Source organism: Balaenoptera musculus, chromosome 13 (genome assembly GCF_009873245.2).
Source record: "Balaenoptera musculus isolate JJ_BM4_2016_0621 chromosome 13, mBalMus1.pri.v3, whole genome shotgun sequence".
Classification (NCBI taxonomy): Eukaryota; Metazoa; Chordata; class Mammalia; order Artiodactyla; family Balaenopteridae; genus Balaenoptera; species Balaenoptera musculus.
Window position 1 is genome coordinate 38,101,378 of NC_045797.1, and position 23,617 is coordinate 38,124,994.

Consider the following 23,617-nt stretch of genomic DNA (forward strand, 5'->3'; position numbering starts at 1 on the left):
AAACAGGTACTGTTCACATGTTGTGGTGGGTGTGAAAACTGACACAATCATTTTAGGGGACACTTGGGCAGTTCCTATCACAATAACAAATATACATGGCCTTTGACACAGTAGTTCCACTTTTAGGATATGAACCTAGAGATATATTCACATTTGTGCCCAAAGATAAATGTACAGGGATATTCACTGAAGCATTATTTTTAAGAGAGAAAACCAGAAATAGCCTAACTGTCCTCAATAGGGGACTGGATGAGTAATTTATAGTACTGAGAAGATGGGGAAGACAATGGAGCTGTCAATAAGGATGAAGTGGATTTATACATTCTGACCTGTTAAGTAAAAAAAAAGCCACCAGATAATATGTATAGTATGTCATATATGCTGAACAAAACATAAAGCAAGTATATTTGTAAATGCATAGAAAATATCTCAAAACATACATATCACACCCTTAATGATGATTATCCCAGAGCAGAAAAAAGAACTGGGGGCTGGGGGGGGGAGGACATATGAAGAGGACTTTTATTTTTTACCATAGATACTTCATTCTCTATTGTTTGAGTTGTTAACCATGATCATGTATTACTTTTTAAATTAAAAAAATTTTTAATAGAAATAAGTAACAAGTAGTAAAAAGGAATTTATGAGTTTCTGTTTCTCTTTTTTCTGATGAATGTTGTTTTGTGAGACAATGTGAACTAGTAAAAAGAACACAAACATGGGTTCTAAGTTGACTCAGCTCCTGTGGGGTGGTGTGTACCTGTGTGTATGCGTAAGTATGCGTGATAGAGGGTGTGGGGAAGCAAGAGTGGGACCAGGAAAAGAGTAATTACCTCACAGGGTTGCTATAAGAATTCAGTGAAATACTGTACAGAAAGGTCTCTAACAGCCTGCTAGATAGCAGGCAGGCACTCAATACAGTTTACTTACATTTCCTTATTCATATCCCACTCCAAGGTTTGAAGTCTGTTTGATTCCAACAAATGAAGGCAATGAGAAAAGGATTAGAAATATGTCAAACCTGTGTTCTGAATTTGATTCTGAAAATACAGTGATCAAACATAATTATCTGCTCCTGTCACTTCTTTTTGCACTTTTTGGCTAACTCTAAGCAAAAACAATGGGCTAAATATTTACATCTGATTCACTATGGTCTGACAGATAAGACCTCCTAAGGGATATGATTTAAAGATGACATGAAAAGAGCCAAAGAAGGGGTCAGCAAACTGGGACAATTCGGACTTTACAATCCACAAAGTGCTTTATGAGTCGCACTGCTCCTTCTCATCTGCTTCACCCTTACATGGATGAGACAGGCATGGGTGATATCAGCCTCATTAAAATGGGTGACAAGGAAACTGAGGCCCAAAGAGGTGAAATGACTTGCCCAAGGTCACATTCTGAGCAGAGCCAGGTCTTATGCCCAGTTTGTATTCCTATTACTCTGCCATCTAAAAAAACCAGTGGCCTGTTTCAAGAGCTGAAAATGCGGAGGGAAAAACTTTTTAAAAAACAGGACAGCCCCACTTTTCCGGTAATAGAATGTAAGTATTCCAAACGATCAGTGTATATATCATATATATTATATATTTTGGTTTGGTATTGTTCGGTTAGGCAATGAATAAAAATCTTAGGTCTGAAAGTAATCCAATATCATTTTGGTAAATGTATTGGAGGGTGAGGGAGTTATGCTTTGGTGTAAGCCTTTGTCCACTGTGAGTGAGGATTTGCTGAAGAAAATTGTGTTGATTTAATAAATCATTTATCAACCTCTTGGTGGCACAATGGGCCTACTAAACTTGGTGTTTCTTCAGCAAAGATCAATCAGTAAAGCTTACTTGGAGGGGCACTTGGGGGCAAGAGAGGCAACCATATGAAGGGCCAAATGCATGCGACTTTCAAAGAAAATACTATTTGGTGATGATGAAGTATGCGAAGGGCAGCTATGCTGAAAGGAAAAACCGAGGGTAGGGGAAGATCAAGGGCAGTTGGCATGTAAGCTCACCCAGAAAAAACAGACAATGTTAAACCAATTACAGGGACTATAGCGTCTTAATTTTTAGGAAGGATCGGTTGTTAAAGAAGCCAAATTCCACCCTAGGGAGAAACCGAGTTACAATTTGAAGGAGACTTGCCCAAGAACTAGCTAAGTATCTTTCCCATGTCTCCGAGAAAATCACGAGGCGCCAAGAGCGCGCGCCCCCACCTCACCCCAACCTCTCAACATCTTGGACCCAAACCCAGGCCTTTAAAATGGATTAGAGAGGTCCGGGGCCTACAATTAGTTGGCCTCCGTTGTGTTCTTTTCGCTCCTTTTTTCCACCCCACCCTTCCCCGATTAAAAAAACAATTCGCTGTGCCCTCCCTTTTAGTAGCGCAGCCCCCATCAGAAGGGCGGGTCCCGATCCCGGCAGGCTCAGGCCCCGCAGGTTGGCGGGAGCTGGCGGGGGCGGGCCAGCGCGGGTCCGGGAGAAGCCGAGCGAAAGCAGGCTACCGCGCGCCGCGCTCAAACTCGCGCCACCACCAGCTCACGAGCTGCGCCCCACCCTCTCCGTCACCAAAGGCGCCCAGCCAATGAGCGGGCCGGAAAGGCCGGGCCTGCGGGCTAAACACTGGGAGGGGGAGCGGCGGGAGGGGGCGGGAAGTCGAGGGCGGGCTATGTTTGATTGACAGCTCGCTCGAACCAATCCTCCGCGCGGCTTCTCTTCGCTCTCCTCTCTGCAGGGCTCAGCTCTTCGTCCCACCTCCTCCTCCTCCACCCTCCTCCTAGCTCCTTTGCGACCCGCCCCTCTTCCCCTCCCCCACTCTGCGGGCAAATCGCTGCTGGAAAGAGGCGGGGGACGAAGCGGCGGGCTTGTGTGGAGCCTTGAGGTGGGATTGACGGGCGATCTGGCCAATAGAAGGTAGGCTGATGGCGCGGCTGTGGCTGGAACCGGCCAATGGGCGGGCGGGCTGGGGGCGGAGGCCCAGGTTCCAAACGCTCCGCGGCGCCATGGGCTGAAAACTCAACCGAGATGGAATCTCCCAGTCTGAACCGGTTTCAACCGGTTCCGAGTTTGAGGCACTAGGAGGAGGGGGAGAAGCGGCTGCAGCGGCCGCGGCAGGAGCAGCGGGAGCTACAGCATCAGCAAGAGCAACAGTAGCTACAGCCCCGGCGGCGGTGCCTGTTCCAGTCTTTGCTGCTGCAGTCCGTGCAACCACCCAGAGGGGGAGGGGGGAACCACCAGTCGCTGAGGAGCAGGAGAAGGGGGGAAAGTTTAGGCGAGCCTGGGTGGGGGGGGCCCAGCGCCGGAGCCGCGTGAGAGAGGGAGCCGTATTTTGGTAGGGGGGAGTCGGACTGCAACTGGCAGCAGAGCGTCCCCCGGCCGTGTGGACTCTACAGCCCCTACTCCTGCCGCTCCTGCTGCCGCCTGTAGCTGGAGGGTCTCCCTGGGGCAGAATCTTTGGGACTTGACCCCGTTCCCCTCCCCCTTCCCTCACTCCCTAGCCAGGCGGGAGCATTTATTCCACAGATTAATTCCCCTTCTTTTTTTTGGGGGGGGCGGGTGTGTGTATCGGGGGGAGGTGTCCCTGAAATAGTAAATATTGTTGAGCTTTTTTTGCCCTTATCCTCTTCGTTTTTTTAATTTCCTTTTTTAAGGTGGGAAAACTGTGAAACCCACCTTGATTTCCTCCCCTCTCCCCCCCCCATCCTCCCTCGCCCTAATCCCCCGACAAGGAAGGAAGAAGCAGTTGGCTCAATCTCTGGGTAAGTCGACTGTGTCTTCGGGGTCGAGGGTCGGGCGGCCGGGCGGGAGAAGGCTGGCGTGGGGCGCGGCGGCGGCCGCGGGAGGCGAACCGGGGAGGCGGCGGCGGGCCCACAGCAGAGCCTGCGATTGAATGGAGCCGCTTCTGCCGCTGGGGGATGGAGGCGGGGAGGCTGCCGCGGGAGGGGAGCGCTTGCTGGGTCATTCGCGTGTGCGGGTAGCGGTCGAGGAAGGCAAGGAGCGTGATAGTGAAGTGGGGCCCGGCGCGGGGGTGGAAGGGCTTCCCCAGCCCCTTGGGTTGGGGAGAAGTTGGGGTGATTTCAGGAACATTTCTGTAAATTATTAGGAGTGGAAGTTTCCAGAAATATTTAGTGCAGCAGCATTGAAACGTCCGCCTGCATCACGTGGCCCCTCGGTGGAGAGCTTGGGATCGCGGGAGGGAGGGGCTCTTAAGTCCTTGCTCCTCCTGCAGGGAAACTCAGAATCTCTGGTTTTTTACAGAGTAGAATTAGAAGTAGGAAAGGTTAGTTGATTTTTCAGAGAACTGCAGATGAGGTTCCGTGCTGTAGTTTGTTTGGGGGGACTTGGGTGTGTAAAGTGATCGACTCATTTACTGCTGGCATTGTACAGTGGATAATACCCTGATTCTCTTTCATTCCCATGTCTGAGTTTGGGGTGGGTGGTAGGAAGTGGTGTACTGGGGGAAGCATGAGAGATTTGCCCAGCCCGGACCTCCTCTGACCACGCAGAGGCCATGCTGCATAGAGAATGGGGCGGTGAACTTCAGGCGGCTGGTCTAAATGCCTTCTCCGAGTATGGGCGGGGTGAGTGCGTGCTCCAGTATGCTATAGTTAGAAGTGCTGCACATCGGTTCGGGTGGGAAGAGAGGGGAGGGCGGGCCTTAGTGAGGTGTGTTTCTACTGAATGAAGCAGGCAATTGCCCACACAATCTAAAGTAGCAGTCTTTCTCCTTGCAGCGACTTGTTTTTTGACCTGCTATGTAGTTACCATTAAGCAACGGTTATGATTTTCTGGTTTTTGGATGGGAGCTGGCAGTGTGTAGTTGCCTGCCTATTCAGTTTGAAGTGGCAGTGAAGGTATTTTGGTAGTCACTTGTAGAGTCACCACGTGGCTGGATAATACCTTATATTTGCTATACAGTGAGTGGAGTTTAGGATTGAGTGTCCCAAGGAGAAGGAAAAGCTTTTGTGGTTTCTTTCACCTCTCCCGCTATGGCTGTTTGCTGTCTGCCTGATTGTGTATCTTAAGCGCGTGGGACACTGCTGTTAGTGGAAAGAATGTTTTGGAAGCTATTTGATTTGGGAGACTAAATGTGCTTGGCATTGACTAGAAAGCCGCCATTTCTGTACTACGTACGGTTCGAGAATAGGTAGGTCATTTCGAAGATAGCCGCTAGTTTTAAGGGTGGCATACCCTGCTGTATTTAATACAAGCTTCTATTCTAAAACTGATTTTTTTCCACAGGAATTTGTCTCATTTTTGTAAGGACAATGTGCTTGAAAATGAAACTTTTTAGAGTCACTTTATTCTTTCTCGTTTTGGCTATTAAATTATGATAGGACGAAATAGGATAAAAGTTCGTTCAATTTTTAACCCCCCCAATCGAAAACATTTGATATATAGATCTTGGTTCTTTGTGGACATTGCTTTTGAGCCTCAATTTTTAAGATTGTTCTGATCCTTTGAAATTGTATGGCACTTGAATGGGGTAAATTTACACTTCCATTTGTGAAATATATATTTTCTTTTTCATATTAGTATTTAGATCAAAGATTGTGTATGTCAGGTATTTTGCATTAAAAATACATTTAATAACTGCTGTAGAAATTTTTGAAATCTCACTAGTTTTTACTGTCAACAGTGGATGGACTTAAGAGGAATAAAAATCCTCGAACTCATAATTTTTCAGTTTTACATTATATCTAACCTAACTGATCCTTCAGACTTTTACTTTGTTGTAACTGACATTATCGTTAAATAAAACATTTGACTTGAAATTGAAATTGCTGCCATTATTAACGTTTTTTAGCTGTTATAAAATAGACAAGAAATAATGCCTTTTTCCTAACAAGCTGCTTTGTCCAAACATAATGTAATCAAGTTAGCCACCCATTTCCTGATCTTGGAAGGTTAAGAGAGGGAGAAGTAGAGATGACCATCTGACCTTGTTGGGTCTAAGTACAGTAAACCAGGGTTACTTAACTCAAGGTTTCATGCATGGCTTTCATGGTGTCCTGAATCGTCTGTAATTGTATACAAAGTTGTGAATTTTTTTAATTGGGCAACAGCTGTCCTGTTCTCTGATTGTGAGGCATCTTAACCCAAAAAAGTTTGAGGAGTGCTGATTTAGCCAGTCAGACTTAAGTGGCACTGGCTTTGAAGAAAAAGCAAAAGGAAAGATTTTTATAAGGCTGGGCAACAAGAATGTGCATGTGTGCCAGCACCTTGGAGTAGAATCCTCTTAAAGGGGTACCATTGCATATGAACCAGTAGGTTTTAGCCAGTACATTACTTGAGGTGAAGAAGCTCATTTTTCTGTTATGGTAGAATTTGGTCTTATTTGGGAAATGGCAAGATTTTACAGCCTTTTGTTTTGCCATTCAGTACCTGGAAATTAAAAAAAAATCTTGTTTGACATATTACCATAGTTTTTTTTCTAGACCATATATTCAAGGAGTTTGTACGCTTGTAATTTAAATCTCCAAATTCATTCAGGGATGAAAGAAACAAATATAGATGGTTTAATTGAGTGCAAAAGCTTAAATTCTATAGAGGCTAAAGGTACCAGATTTGTTAGACTTGTTAGCTAATCATTGCTATATATAGGAAAACTTTTATACCACATTTAATTTTTAGCGTCTTCAATATATCTTAAAAATTAAGGTAACATGAAATGAGGGAAAGTGAGCTGTTACTGAACTAGAAGACCCTACTTGGGGCGGGGGGCAGGGATCCATTTGAACTTCATCTGTATTTAAAATTTTCGAGATCCAGATTTTAAATTGTATCAGGTCTTAGGGCCATAAATTCTTTTTTTTTTTTTTTTTTTTTTTAGGGCTATAAATTCTTTAATAATCATTTTTTAAATGGGTTAGGGTAACTTTATATACATGTTAGTAGAAAGAACAGTATGATTTTTCTGGGGTCTAAAAATAAAGTGGACCCTAATGATTAATGCAGTTGTGGAGTACCTAAGTAACTTCAGCATTTATTTGCTTTTACTATCTCAGTTGTTTAGGTAAAATCTCTGAAATACAAAGTAAAATATTTGTAAGAACATGGTTGAAGTAAAATAACTTGAGTAGAAACTTTGACAATATCAAAACTTCATAGGCGCCTTAAATTCTTTTTCTTTATTTTCAGTAATCTATGCCAGCAATTATGACAATGTTAGCAGACCATGCAGCTCGCCAGCTGCTTGATTTCAGCCAAAAACTGGATATCAACCTTTTAGACAACGTGGTGAATTGCTTATACCACGGAGAAGGAGCCCAGGTAAAGTAGCTGATCAAAACATTATTGCAGTGTAATAAAGTTGTTGAGTTTAGAATAAAATTTTAAATTACCACCTTTTTAAAAAGTATCCCATAGTTTGTATTAAATTGGAATTATGTATTAATTCAGAGAGGTGGTCTGGAGAAAGAAATTGCATTATATTTTGAAATGGTTTATTAGTGGGATGTTTTGGAGTATTATTATTATACTTGTTCTGTTCTTCAGCAGCCTTTACCCTATTTAATAAAAGATACAGCCCAATGTATTCAATGTTTTGTAGATATTAAAGGTTGTATGTCCCTTATATATTTAATGTATTTGGAGTTAATATGAGTCTTCTGTTTTTGAAACATTTAAATTGCAGAAGTACTTCACAGATAAAACTTCTTTTAAATATCCCACAATACCAAGTATCTTTACATTATTTGAATTTTAGCACTTGTAAAAGTGATACTGTTAAAATAGGAAATTATCTTACACTTAATCTATGTTTTGATCAGTTTAAGGTTTGGGGATTTTTAAAAAAAAAACAGGAATGTTTGGAAATTTAAAAATTTTTTTATGGTACAAGAAACTGGACAATCTTGAATCTGCACCCTGCGGACCTAATAATGTAAAGTTTTAAACGAGTAAAAGTTTCTGTTCCTGGATTTAAAAAATCTTACAAGGTGACGTGACAGATATCTTACTAGTAAAATTTTTTTGCCAAAAAGTGCATTTCTGGTAGATAATGTATCTTCAAGCTATTAATTTATATTTGCATAGTTAAACCCTGGCTGCTTTCATACTTTTTAGAAACCTCTGAAAGGTGGATATAGTAGTATCTTTTATAGATAGTCCAAAAAAACATGATGTATAAATATTAGCAAGTGCATAAGTATTTCTATTCCCTTCTGAAATCTAACATTGGTTTCACTATAATAAAGAAAAAATTTAAAGGGAAAAAGGGCCATGAAAGTTGTATGAGTGGATAAAATTACAGTGATTTTGTAAGCTTGTTAGTACAGTTTTATATTCCTAGGCGCTTTCGATCAGTGTTCTTGTCTCCAAAAGCATTCCTGCAAAAGTATCCGTATTTACTACACATACCATACATTGAACATGGAGCTTTAAGCTCCATTTCATCCCAGCATGGATGTATGGAAAGCAGCTGCTTTTGGAAGAAAGTATGACAGTAAGGTTGAAATGCATGAAGTAAGGTTGGGCTCAACTTTGACTATATTAGAAGCATAAGTCTATAAGCCATTAGGAAGATTGGCATTTAATTTTATCACATCATTAAGCTGCCACTGCTCTTTAGTCTTCATTTTTAACCTGGTTCACAGCATCTAAAAGTATGATGACTAAATAGACCAGCGTTCTAGGCTTATAACAGAAGTAATTATGAAGACTATGTTGTAATACTGCTTTATTAATGTTTCACAGTGTCGAGATTTAATGATTTGTTTTAAATTTGACTTTTGAATAAAGACTAGATTTAGAAAAGTGTTTACAGATATTTTCCATTTATGAAGACAAAGTTAACTTTCCCAAAACTAAGAATTTTATGTCTAGTTAGATTTCTCATGGGACAAGTCAATTGCATAAAGAATAATCAGTAAGTTGGTATTTGTTATAGATAAGGGAACAGGCTTAGAGCTTAAAGGCAGTTAAGAACCCCTTTTCTGAAAGTGATATCTTTACACTTCCTTGTTCAATTTTTTATATACCACTTCTTGGGGGTTTTATTTTGAATAAAAAGTTGAAGGTTGCAGTGGAAAACATGTTTTTAGTGTTAGATGTCTTAAATTTATTCCAGTAAGTTTTCTAGTCATTCCTCTAGAGTCTCATCTACAAAGTGTTACCTACCTTGCAAGAGACTGGAGGATTAGTGATGAGGTTTTGTAAAGCACCTGTTAGCGGTGACTGCTATTTAGGAGCCATTCTGTTTAAAGGGTACTTTGAAAGTATAATGAAGAAGATTTCACATATGTGATGTAAACTCATTGTTTTAAAATATGGTTTGGTGGGGAGTTTTTGTTTGGTTTTGGTCTGTCATAAAATATATACTTAAAATAGCAAGTAAAAATTATGCTAATTAAGCTTTCAAACTCACCTGTATGTAGCCTAACTTTTTTGAAAAGGATTACGTAACTTTGGAGAGGAAGGAATTATTAGAAGGGTGGCCTTTAATCTGTAGATAGAACTTTTGCCTAGATGGGTAGTATAGTAGAATAATTAGCACTGTAATATTAGGACTACCTTCTGTTATAAACATTTTTCTATTTTTAGCCAAGTAGGACGCCAGGGAAACAAAAATGTTGGAGTTGGGTGTTTTCTCCAGTACTGTGTTAAGTGTCTTGAACTCTTTTATCTATTGCTTAGCAACTAAAATACTTTGACCATTCAGTTAGTAACACAGGGAGATGCCAGATTTTCTCTCTCTTTGGTTTCCCTTTGTGCCTTTTTTAACCCCTCCTGGGGTTTTAAGTTAATAAAAGAATATATTTTTTTAAAAAAGAAAAGGATATATTACGTAAGGACAGTGGGATTAAGACAAATTTAAAAAAGGATGCAAATACTAGCAATAACTTTAGAGAGTAAAATTACAACAAAAAGGATGACTGAAAAGGAAGAAACGTGATTTATGGGGAGATTGAAATGAATGGTGGTAGTGTGGGAACTATTCATTTATGTGTAGAATGCTCATCACTTCAAAAAACCTGATAAAGTTGTATCTTGACCAAATAACTTTTACTAGGCATGGATCTTTGATGTACCTTATCCTCTTAATATTTGTTACTATTTTATATGCAAGTCTCTATCTAGTTAGATATTCTCAGGAAGAGAATCAAAACACTGCTAAAATGGGCTTTGGCGGTAAATAATTCACATCACCATTCTTTCTACCTTTTGTTGGTTGGTTATTATATGATACAATTACAACCCTTTAAAGAAATCAAATAAAAAATGTATAGTTGTATTTCAAGACTTCACACACTTGCTCTAATCTCAGGCCCTTAGGGTGGAACCCAGGCACCTTATTTTTCTTTCAAGTTCCAAAGTGTTTCTGGTCTTATTGTCAGGATACAGAACCATTACCTAATTTAGTGGGTGTGTATTTGTCAACTTTTTAAACAATAAGCAGTGTATAAAAGCCACAAGAGAAAAATGATTTTTTTTGTAAATTGGAATAAAAGCCAACTTAAAGATTGTGAGGTGTCTGTGTCAGAGATGGTTTAAATAAGAATGCTTTTCTTCCCCCCCCTTTTGATGCTTCCTCGTTTATAACCCATAGAATCAAACACTTGATCAAGTAAATGATCTAACAGAAGGATAATTGCCGAATTTTAAAACCATAAAATTTTACTCTTTGGTTACAACATGTGATAGAAATAGGTAAAAGTTAATTAGGGAGGATCCAGTTGAGCTACAAAACAGCCTTTATTTATTTATTTATTTTTTTAAAATTTTATTTATTTACTTATGGCTGTGTTGGGTCTTCGTTTCTGTGCAAGGGCTTTCTCTAGTTGCGGCAAGTGGGGGCCAGTCTTCATCGCGGTGCGCGGGCCTCTCACTATCGTGGCCTCTCTTGTTGCGGAGCACAGGCTCCAGACGCGCAGGCTCAGTAGTTGTGGCTCACGGGCTTAGTTGCTCCGCGGCATGTGGGATCTTCCCAGACCAGGGCTCGAACCCGTGTCCCCTGCATTGGCAGGCAGATTCTCAACCACTGCGCCACCAGGGAAGCCTAAAACAGCCTTTAAAGGTGAAAAAGATTAAGCGGTTTCTTCCTGAAAAGAATTAATAGACTTATCAGCCTTTGGTAAAATGTAGTGTTCATGTCGTATGAAAAACTAACAGTTAAAATGAAGAAACTAGGTAATGTCAACATGGCTAGATCTTTAAAACTGTCAATTGTCAATCATATCTCAGTGAAGCCGAGGGAAAGAAACTATGTCAAATGGAAAGAGCAAACTGCAGAAGAATTTCTACAGTATACTATTTATATAAAATTTAGTAACCACACAACTATATTTATGAAATTCATACACATGCTGTGAAAATACAGACAGGAAAAGACACCAAAGTCATGAAAGTGATTATCTCTAAAGAAGGAACAAAGGAAGGAAATGGCGCTGAAGAAAGGTACAAAGTTCCATAAGTTTTAGATCTTATGTTTAAAAGAAAAACAGACAAGTGCAGCAAAATCTTAACATCTGTTAATTCTAGATGGTTTCATAGGTTTAAATATTCTGGGTTTGCATATTAGAAATACAAAAGCAAAAAAAATTTTTCAAAATAAGCTAGGATTTAATATATGAAATTAAAGGATTTTCAGAGACAAAGGTGTGTTTACAATAAACTGAAGATACTGCTTTAAAAGGGTCTTAATGTTTTATGTGTATCAACAGGTATTAGAGAGTTGTAGACTTACTTAGACCTAGCTTTTATATGTCTCCCATGAAATATAATTTTATAGATAAAGTTTGTTAAAGATATCTTGGTGACTCTTATAAACCAGAGTATACCATTACATAACTTATCTAAGTAGATGTGAATTTTTATATGTTGCTTTTGGTTGATTGTGTGCTGAGAACCCCTTTATGTCGCAGTAGATAATTGATTGAATTTAAGTTCAGTTTTGAGAATACCAAATAAAGCAAATTAGGGGGAAAAAAACTTTTCTGTTTCAAAAGAATGTACCCATTCTTAATTGAAGTTGATAATGGACACATTTTTATTTCTATAAGGACTAGTTTCTTGAGTATTTCTGAAAGTTGATAAAATCACTGTCATATTAGGATTTGTGCCTTACTCAGTACCATTCGAAAGAACAAGTTAGCTTAAAACTCTTTTTGTATACTATTTTAGCAAAGAATGGCTCAAGAAGTACTGACACATTTAAAGGAGCATCCTGATGCATGGACAAGAGTCGACACAATTTTGGAATTTTCACAGAATATGAACACGAAAGTAAGCAAGTGGTGGTTTTTAAATCCATTATTTCTTCTTTTCTTCCAGTCATAAACTTTGAGGAAGGTATCTCATTTTTAGTATTAGCATTTGTTATCTCAAATCATTTAATAATGTTAACTTATTTCAAAATTTAGTCTTAAACATAGAATTAATTCTTGCAAATAGTCCTAAGAATTATAAATGAAGTTTTGAAATTGGGACTAGTATGCAAGGTGGCTTTTTTTTTTGTTGTTTGGGGGTTTTTTTTGGTTTGTTTTTTTTTTCTTTTTTCTTTTTAGAATATGTGTACAGATCTCAGCATAAATTCTGAATGTTATTCAGAGATGAAACATAACATAAGAGGAATTATTTTGGGCAAGTAATCAATATAACACAGGCTAGGCACCTCCAAAACCAAGTTGTGTGGGCAGCGTAAAACCCTACTCCATGGTACCAATGCTTTTAATGGGACAGCACTCAGTTTTTATTTGCAATTGAAAATGTTATCATTTGGGTCCTTTTTTCTTAAGTTTGAACAGAAGGGTTGATCAAAATGTGTTTTGACTGTTTAGGCTTGATGATTCACACTTCTCTTTAAACTGCCTTAAAGTAGTAAAATACCATGCATGGCATTCTGTTTAAATACACACAAGGTTTCCACTTGGTATACATTGTGTTAAAACAGAAAGTAGCCATGTTCACCTCTGTTTCTGAAATCAGACTGTGTTAATTAACAGTTTTAAAATATTAACTAGTTTTGACATCTTATAAATTTTAGGGCAAAAATACAGTCCAGAACTTCCTCAAAGTGCTAACCTTAAGTAACATAACAGTGTTTGCCTGTTTGCTTGCCTGGTAAATTTTGCTTTTTATACTGACAGACATTACTAATGTTTAAGTTGATTTATCAACAGTATTTTTAAAAACTCAAATTTGTCTTGTGAAAAATGAGATGATTAGAGGAACAGAAAGAAAGCAACAGGTAAAGAATTCTTCCATTTACATAAATTACAAATGATTTGGTGCTAAATTTATGCACTATGACATTTGGCTTTTATGCAATCATTTTTTTTTCTTTAAAGATGTTAACACTACCTGATATTAATCATAATGTTCCATTATGTTGATTGCTTGTAATAGGAAGAAAAGGGGTGTCTTCCTGTGCAACTGACACAGCTAGGCTTTGACGGCAGGCCTCCACAAGGTCTACCCTTTTGATTCCCTTTAACTGAATTCTGTTCATCAATTGTTTTTGTTTCATGGGCGGTGGGAGGGGAAAGGGGAATTCAATGCGTAAAATAAGTATTTCTAAGGGCTCAGTAGAAATTTCTACCATAGGGATCATTTCATGCATTTATTTTTTTCATTTAGTCTTTGCTGTTCTCTGTCCCTCATCTTCATAACTCAGCAGTGGATTTCTCAAGTCCTGAGGTGTAAAGCAGAAACTTAATACTTCAGAATGATATTTGGATTATTTATGTATATTTCCAAAGTAGTTATTTATCATTGGCCCTCAGATTTGGCTATCACTTCAGATTTTTTAATCAAAATACTCCTTTTCAAAGAAATGTGAATTCTCACCATGTGTAGAGTCTTAATGTCTAGGAGAGATTGGGTTTTAGGGTACTATGTTGGTGATCTGTGTATTCCTTTGAACTAATTAGTGAAAAGCTTTTATTGGGCTTCCTGCCTCAGACCTGTTTGCAGAAAGATGAAAAGATGAATTGTATCTTCAGCAAGCTTGTGCTACTTTTTTACAGTTGGAGAAAGGCCTAGAGATTAGTAAATAGGTAATTTAGGTAACGGTATCAGATATAAAGGCAGAAGTAAATAAATGCAACAATGAAGGGGGGATATCCTTCAATTAAAAAGGGTAGGCTGAAAATACATTGGCTAAATATGGTTATCATTAAGATTAGTACTTCTTAACTGGTGTATTTATGGTGGGTTTTGTGTTAGTTTCTTAAAGATCTTTGTAATTGGTTGAGAATTAGCAAGAGGGTATATACTCCATGTAGTAAGAAGTGCATTTGTTTTGACTTAGTAAAACTTTTGACACTCTGATTTCATGCCTTTAAAATTAATTTAAAGCAAGTTTAGGGCAGTATGTTTTTAAAAGTTAATTTAGAATTTTAGTCAATGAGAAACTTACCTTTTTTGTTTATTTACATTTGTCTGAAACTTAGATCTATAAAGAGAGGTAAATGAACAGGAAAGAAAGCTTCACCATTTACTGCTGATTATGAAACTTTTTAATGGCATCAAATTTATAATTTGTAATTTCAGAATTTTGCTTTGGCCTTGTTTTTATTTTTGAAGTCTTTTTAAGGAATGTTCTGCAAATGTAGGATTTGGGTTGAAATGGCAAATTTTTCCTAAAAAGTACGAAATGTTAAAAATGAAAGAAAACAGCAAAAACACTGTTTGAGCACAATGTAGTTTGGGACAGTCTATATTGTGCTTTGGATAAAGTGTGCATTCACATGATCCCTTTGGTTGAAATACTAATGCTCCTATTTTATTGTGTGATGACTAACCATTTTAAAGATGAACTCTTATTCTCAGCCAAAACTTGCAATCTGAGGTTATATATCTATATATGAATGAGTTTACCTTTCAGGTATTATAGCTGATTCTTCCCTAATTCAACCGGTTGAAGCATACCACAACAGTTTTGACCCTTTTCTTCCTCCTGTCTATCCACACTAATTGGTCATGGTAATGATTTTGGGTAGTAACTCCTGTAGCCTTGTAAATTGTTATAAATATTGTTGACTATTTAGAGTGAGTAATCAACAGGAGGGACAAAATGGCTTGAAAGTGGTATTTGTATTTATTAACTTTCTTACATTTTTAGTTATCATTTTTATAGTTGGAAGGAATACCTGAAAGGTAGATACAGATTGCAACATTCATTTGTGTATTATTTTGACTGTGCACAAAAGTTTATCTTTAAATTAGTAGAAATAGCAACTATAAGGGTGGGGTAAAAATTTAAAATTAAACCCGTGGGCTGTCTTGCTGCTCCTTAAGTAACACACCAGTGATGTTTGTAAACACTTTCTGTAGAAAGTATCTGTGACAATACTTTAATACTTGGCCAAGAGCTTACAACTCCTAGAAGATGGTAGGAAGCTTGAGAGCATCCAAGCTGCTAAATTCTTAGGAGCCTGGTCGTGTTAAAGTACGTGAGCCTATAAGCAGTCATTTATGCTGTGAATTCGTATCTGGCTGCTACTTTTCCTTCTACAGACTAAGCCCATTTGGCCGCTAAGGGCTTTTTATTTGGTTCTTCCTCCTGGTGTGAGCATGTATAAACAGCAGGACGTTAAATAGAGTAGTAAACAATAAAGTGAGGAAAATGCATGAAAACTCAGTATATGGGCGAATAGATCCTTGTTTAATATATGTAATTAAACTTGGTAGCATAATGTTTTTGAAACTTTAGATGTAAATGTGTGAATGTCTGTCCATTTGTGAATCCTGGAAATTGCCAGTCTTACAGCAATATATTCACATGCTTCTATTCTCCAATTTTCAGTATTATGGACTACAAATTTTGGAAAATGTGATAAAAACAAGGTGGAAGATTCTTCCAAGGAACCAGTGTGAAGGTAGGAAAGTGTTTTTAAAGAATTGTAGATTCAGAATTTTATTACTCTTGGCATTTTTATTATAGTTGAGTATTGGACAGGAGGAATGTGTTGAATCTTTGGTAGTTTATTATGCTCTAATGGATTACTGCTTTCATCATGTTGCAAGGCAGGTTCTGTTTATATTTGGAGGCAGGGGAAGAATAAGGTTTTATCTTTGGGGGAAAGCAGAAACCAGACTGGTCAAACTTTCTACAGTAAATATTGTGGTGAAAAATTTGTATCAACTTATAGTTAATCTGGACCATGTTTGAAATGAATGAAATTTGAATATGTGCTCTTATGTATTGTTTTAAATTCATCACACAGTAACAAGTAATGAGTACTGTAATACAAGGAATAACATATAAATATAACAGCAAAGGAAAAAACAAGTTTTAAAAATCAAGACTTTAGCTTTTTAAATTCTGGGCATACCGTATAAGAGGTTGGCTTCTAAAATAAGGAAAGATCAAAAAATGAAGATGTGGTGATGCCTGGTATTAATATTTTTACTTTTTCCTTTGTCACTACCTCAATAAAAGTAGTCATGGTTTAAGAAACATGGGGCAAAGTTAGTCTCTTGGAATTCTTTAATGCAGTTCCTTCCAGTTTTCACATACTGCCTTATTATCTACTTTGTTACTTGTTTAATCTCTAAAAAATAAAGAGAGAAGTCTGGATTTTAAAATGGGGTTATACTACTTTTGGTAGTGTTTTTTCCTATTAAATTATGTCCCCTTTCTTTGACTGTTGCTCTTTAAGATTTGTCTTTACCTGCTTTCTCATGTCATCTTTATGGTGGAATAGCGACCTAGATTTACTCAGTCTGACTTAAATCTTGACATCTTTCTAGCACGTTTAGAGGTCAGTGGGACAATTTTTAATGGCAATATCCCTAATACACCATAAACTGTGAATTAAGAATGATAGTGTGGAAGGAAATAGTGCCCCCCCTGCCCCCCACCCCCCGCAAAGAGGTTCCTGTTTCTTTAAATGTTTTTATTTTGGTTTGAAACCATTTTAGATCACATTCTGTGCCTTTCTCAGAAATTATTAAGTACAGTTTGACTCTGGCCCAAATAGATCCTTTGTACTTCATCACTACTTTTAGGGACCTTAGGTGCAGTCCTGGTTCCTTTACTACTGTTGTTTTATACTTGTGGTTTGAGCCTCAAATTTAACTTTGGCTGTGGCTTACCATACCAACAAAAAAGTGTGTAATATTTTACTTCAGTGCCATTTTACTATAATAAGTCCCTCTTTAATTTCTAAACACATAGACCTCTGCTTCTTATTACATAAGGATTGTGCTAGATGATCCTCCCAAATTATTTTCCAGCTATAAAATTAAATGATTTAAAATTATACTAGCTTATCAGTCATGGTTGTATTTGTTACTGAAAAAATTAGAGGCTAAAGTTCTCCCTGAGGACTTGACAGTTTTTGCTTTCTGCATGAATGGGAGTGGCATGCTTTGGTTTTTATCATAAAGTCAAAAGCTTCCATATATTTCTATGTAAGTATCAAATATATACATATTCCAGGGCATATGTATATTTAATATATGCCCTGGAATATGTATATATTTAATTTTAATTTTGAAAGTCTTACCATCTTGTTTGGCAAAAACTGGTGGAGGCAGGGTGGTGATTATTCTCCCTGAGTCAAGAGAATTCTATTTTATTCATGTGTTCCTGTTCTGTATTAGTGAGATACTTCATTTCTCTGCAAGCAGTACTTATAAAAAACATCTATTAGAATCACCTTTCCCCTTGCATTTCCCCTTAACACTAGTGATAAGATTGAGTGGGATGTAAACTTTTTAAAAAGTACCTGAAGTTCCTATCACCACATATATGGTTATCACTGTCAGTGAAGTCATTACATGGAGGGGAAAGTGTGATGTAATTTTTAGGGTCTTTCAGAGGCTCAATATTAGAAGAGCATGTAAAATGGCTCCCAGAGAATGTTAGTGAACTCTATCTATCTTTAGATATACAGCAGCAACTTTGCATGATGCATTTAATGGTTTGTGTTTTTAAGGTAATTGATCTCATTTATAAAACACTGGGAAGTAAATTTATTCACTACTATATTTATAATTCTTTCCAACTTTGTCAATCCTAGGAGGCTTCTACAATCCTAAAATTTTGTATCTCGCGAAGTATACTAACATTTCTGAATGTTAATTTTCCTTCATCTTTAAGTAACTTCGGTATTGGAAATAAATTAGTATAACCCCCAAAATATTGTACATTCCTTTTGTTTATAATTGCCATATCTTTTTAAAAATATATTTATTTATTTATTTATTTTTAACTGCGTTGGGTCTTCGTTTCTGTGCGAGGGCTTTCTCTAGTTGCGGCGAGAGGGGGCCACTCTTCATTGTGGTGCGCGGGCCTCTCACTATCGTGGCCTCTCGTTGCGGAGCACAGGCTCCGGACGCGCAGGCTCAGTAGTTGTGGTTCACGGGCCCAGTTGCTCCGCGGCATGTGGGATCCTCCCAGACCAGGGCTCGAACCCGTGTCCCCTGCATTGGCAGGCAGACTCTCAACGACTGCGCCACCAGGGAAGGCCCTAATTGTCATATCTTTTAAGCTGTTGTCTCCACTTTAGCTAGTCTTTGTCCATTTTAGTACCATTAGGTATTAAGACTATACAACTATATTCCCTACGTCAGAGTATTACAGGTAGGAAGATAAAACATGTTAAAAATAATATCATTTTTTTAAAAAATATCATTAAATTAGGCGTATATGTAATGAGTGCTAACACATGCTAAAAGAGGGGAAAAATCAGGTTGGCCCCTTTGGACAAGCTCATTCACGAAAATGGCAATGCTTGATGTATTTTAAAGGAAGGATAGGTTTGGTTATCAAACCTATCAAACAGCAAGCCAAGATAAGTTTTGTAACTTTTTTCCAATCCAGCATATATTTTATCAGCTTTCAGGTTCTTGTCCATAAGCGTACGTTAATTTTCACATGTTCTTTTAGTGGAATGGCATTTTCAATTTAGGGCATTATCTAAAGCAGTTTGCCAGGAAAATACCTGACAGTTCTGGACTGAGTTAGATGTCTCTTGCTCTGTGTTCCCTTAGTGTGTCCTGTACCAGCGGATCACAAATGAGTAAAATTTTAATGAGCAAAAGACAGATAATAGCCAAGTAAGGACATGTTAAAAAACATTTAATTAAAAGATACTTTAATAAAAATAGAGCAAGGGAGATATAACCTTCATAATCATTTTAATGAGTTTAGATTTATGTAATACAAAATTAACTACATTGCTCTGATTTTTATCATTTTGCTTTAGGTCAGAAAAATGTTTCTTTTGGTCACCCCCATCCCCACCTGCGATAACCTTTATCCCACTTAGCTATCACTGTTTTTCTCACTCTTTACCTTATCCTCCCAAATACGAACTTAACGGTATCAGGGATCAGAGAATGTCTTTATTGCATTCTTACTGCTTGGTATATAGGTGTTCAGTATATAATTGTTCAATTAATGAATTACTTATTATTGAAGTACTTCAGTGACTAGCACCACTCCCTATTTGGGATTCATTCGTCTATTTAAGAGCCTAATGACTTTCCCAGTATTTTTGCTTTTACATTTTTAAGTAAGTCAAGACAGTTTTTCATTTTAAGATATGGAGTGTAGTTCTCTGTGCTATACAGTAGGTCTTTGTTGTTTATTTTGTATATAGTAGTGTGTATATTTTAATCCCAAACTCCTAATTTATCCTTCTCCCAATTCCCTTTCCCCTTTGGTAACCAGAAGTTTTTTTTCTATGTCTGTGACTGTATTTCTGTTTTGTAAATAAGTTCATTTGTATCATTTTTAAAGATTACACATATAAGCGATATCATGTGATATTCGTCTTTGTCTGCTTTACTTCATTTAGTCTGATAATCCCTAGGTCCATTCATGTTGCTGCAAATGGCACTGTTTCATTCTTTTTTATGCCTGAGTAATATTCGTGTGTGTGTGTCACATCTTTATCCAGTCTTCTGTCAATGGACATTTAGGTTGCTTCCATAGTTTTTAAGGAACCTCCATACTGTTCTCCATAGTGGCTGTACATATTTACATTCCTACCAACAGTACAGGAGGGTTGCTTTTTCTCTACACCCTCTCCAGAATTTATTATTTGTAGACTTTTTGATGGTGGCTCTTCTGGCTGGTGTGAGGTGATACCTCATTGTAGTTTTGATTTTCATTTCTGTAATAATTAGCGATGTTGAGCATCTTTTCATGTGCCTTTTGGCCATCTGTATGTCTTCTTTGGAGAAAATGTCTTTTTAGATCTTCTGCCCTTTTTTTTTTTTAACGGTTTTTTTAAATTATTTATTTATTTATTTATGGCTGTGTTGGGTCTTCGTTTCTGTGCGAGGGCTTTCTCCAGTTGCGGCAAGCAGGGGCCACTCTTCATCGCGGTGCGCGGGCCTCTCACTATCGCGGCCTCCTCTCTTGCTGCGGAGCACAGGCTCCAGACGCGCAGGCTCAGTAGTTGTGGCTCACGGGCCTAGTTGCTCCGCGGCATGTGGGGTCTTCCCAGACCAGGGCTCGAACCCGTGTCCCCTGCATTGGCAGGCAGATTCTCAACCACTGCGCCACCAGGGAAGCCCTTCTGCCCATTTTTTGATTGCGTTGTTTGGGGTTTTTTGGGGTTTTTTTGTTTTTTTTTTGTTTTTTTGAGCTGTGTGAGCTGTTTGTATATTTTGGAGGTTAATCCCTTGTCAGTTGCATCATTCGCAAGTATTTTCTCCCATTCTGTAGATTGTCTTTTTGTTTTGTTTATGGTTTCCTTTGCTATGCAAAAGCTTTGAAGTTTAATTAGGTCCCATTTGTTTGTTTTTAAGACAATATTTTTGACTCAAGAAAAAGAAGAAATTTTAATACATAAGTGGAATAATTTCCAAATAGGGAGTGGTTACTAGTCATTGAAGCAAAGGTACACTAGGACTGTCAGTGGTGTTGGTTCTTCTTTCTTGTCTGCAGTACACATCAGCTTTCATTATAACCCCTGTTCCTTTTGTAAAATTTTGGTGCTTGGTTTAGAAGATTCAAACCATAAAGAAGTGGGGTGAGGCCTCCTTTGTCTCTCCCTGAAAAAAATCTTTGTTAAGGAATCTCTATCATTTTAATTTAAACCAAAGGATTATATTTTAATCTGTTAAGGCACATGGCTTACAGATCATTACATTTCATGAGATATATACAAACTTGCTGACATTGAAAAGGGGAGTGGTGAATTTATGAGGAAAAGGTTCAAAGTGATAAAGCCATAGTATCTTGATTGTCTTGCATGGTTATTGGGATATGATATAAGAGGTAATGTGTGTAAAGCCCTCTGCATATCTAGGTGCTGACTGGATAAACACAATGTGTATGTTGCCAGCCTTTTTCTATGAAAATACTCCCACTTCTCTCCATTTCACCAAGTAATCATATACTAGTCTCAGGTTACGTTGCGATTTCTGCAACAGCATCCTAACTGGGCTCCTTAACACCCATTTATGTGTGTCCCTTGTAATATATTCACAACAAAGGATTTAGCATGATATTTTAAAAAACAGAACTAAATCAGGTCACTTCCATGCTTAAAGTCTCTCATTGTACTGAATATCACATGTTTAACTTGTTGCCTTTAAGCAATACTGGCTTTTAAAAATTGTTTGCTTTTTTAAGTTTTATTAAGGTATATTTAACATATACAATAGACTGTGTGTGTTAAAGTGTACAATTTGATACGTTTTGACTCATGCATATACCCGTGAAAACACCACTGTTATCAAGACCTTCTTCTTTGTGATTGCCCTCTCTTTTACCTCCCCAGCCCCCAATCTGCTTTCTGTCACTCACTTGATTAGCTAGGAGTAGAATGGATAGATCATATGGTAGGTGTATGTTTTTAGCTGCCCAACTGTTCTCCAAAATGGTTGTATCACTTTACATTCTCAGTAGCAGTATGCTTCCCATCCTCACCAAAGCTTGGTATGGTCAGTGTTTTTAATTCTAGCCACTGTAGTACATATATAATGGCTTCTCACTGTGACTTCTGCTGTTGAGCATCCTTAACATCTGTGTGTATGTCTACTTATTTTAAGTTGATAGTGTTACTCCCTGTTGAACAGAGATAGTTGTTTCCTTTGTTGGTCATTTTGAAAAGAAAATTTAAGTGTTTGGGCTCTTTAAGCCCTTGGTTCTTAAGCAAATCCATGAGAAACTCCTTTTTTCCCCTCATAGAATGTAATGTTTGAAATATCAGTCTAATGGCAGATGTGACAGGCACTCCTATTCGTGTATTTTTGCCAGTTTTATAACATGATGGGATAATAAAGCAAAGATAATATTGATTAAATTTACATTTTATCTAATAAAACAAGGCAGTATTTTTCAAGATGTTCTTTTGCATTTCAACATCATACAGACAGAAAGTATTTTCCCACCACTTCAGGTTAAGGTAACAATTTGATCCCCCCAAAGTTTCCTAATTCTGTGGAACTTCCATAAGAGGTCTTTACTTGAGACCTAACAATTCCTAATCCTTACCTTACATCCATGCAGGAGACAGGAACCACCTATAGATTTTATTAAAGGGGTGTGGATTTTATTATGATAGTTCTTTTGTTATAGGAAAAATTGTTGAATTTTTAATAAAATAAAAACTTGTTTTGTTGTGATTAAATATACATAATGTTTACCATTTTAAGTGTATAGTTTATTGTCAGTAAGTAAATACATAGTATTGTGCAACCATCATTACTATTCATCTCCCGAATTTTTTCATCATCCCAGTTGAAACTACCGATTAAACATTAACTAGCCATTACACTCTCTCCCCAGGCCCTGTTAACCATTATTATGCTTTTTGTCTCTATGAATTTGCCTATATTAGGTAACTTATATGCGTACAATCGTACAGTATTTTGTGTCTGGTTTATTTCAGTAGCATATGTTGCCAGGGTTCATCCATGTTGCAGTATGTAACAATTTCATTCTGGATTGTTTCCAAATTTTGTCTATTGTAAATAGTGATGCTATGAACTTACTAAAATTTTAATTGCTGTATGTATTTTAGAGTTTAGTATCTGAGGCCGTAAGCCCTTTTAGAGTAATAAATAAAGAATAAAGATCCATTCCTCTTAAAACTACTAAACATATAGGCAATAAGTTATAGTCTAATTCTAGCCTATCTGTGGGAACCCTAGGTTAAGAACCCCTGCTTTTGAGGTTTTTTTAGCTGTTCATTTCTTGTTTTGCTGTTAATTCGCATGAGTATTTTATTGAGTGAGGAGTAGGAACATTATTCTGGATTCCTTTGGGCAATAAGGTAAAGAGGACAGATAGCTGTATTTTAGTGACTATCTTTCTGATGATCATTGGTGGTGGTTTAAATGGACAGATGTTTGTAATAACAGTATGACATGGGAAAAGAGCCTTTCTTGCCAACAGGCATGTGAAAAGATGCTCAGTATCACTAATTATTAGATAAATGAAAATCAAAGCTACAATGAGGTATTACTTCACACCAGTCAAAATGGCCATCATCAAAAAGTCTACAAATAATAAATGCTGGAGAGGGTGTGGAGAAAAAGGAACCCTCCTACACTGTTGGTGGGAATGTGAATTGGTAATCCACTATGGAGAAGAGTATGAAGGTTCCTAAAAAAACTAAAAATAGAGTTAACCATATGATTCAGCAATTCCACTCCTGGGCATATATCCAGAAAAGATGAAAACTCTTAATTCAAAAAGATACATGAAGCCCAGTGAT

The 23,617-nt window shown here is 37.6% G+C and overlaps 1 protein-coding gene across 4 annotated transcripts in view; it reads left to right on the forward strand.

Annotated features, from left to right (window-relative positions):
- Positions 1-2,991: 2,991 nt before the first annotated feature.
- The window catches only part of XPO1 (exportin 1), a 42,790-nt gene continuing 22,164 nt past the window's right edge, over positions 2,992-23,617 (forward strand). The window contains exons 1-4 of one of the 4 annotated variants that reach the window (XM_036873097.1): positions 2,992-3,748; positions 7,131-7,262; positions 12,114-12,215; positions 15,739-15,811. In XM_036873097.1, the coding sequence (XP_036728992.1) occupies positions 7,137-7,262; positions 12,114-12,215; positions 15,739-15,811 (301 nt within the window). In that variant the 5' untranslated portion in view covers positions 2,992-3,748; positions 7,131-7,136. Of the gene's footprint in view, positions 3,749-4,551; positions 4,571-7,130; positions 7,263-12,113; positions 12,216-12,456; positions 13,180-13,337; positions 13,402-15,738; positions 15,812-23,617 lie in introns of those variants that run through there. The other 3 variants (XM_036873098.1, XM_036873099.1, XM_036873100.1) reach the window with 3 other exon arrangements.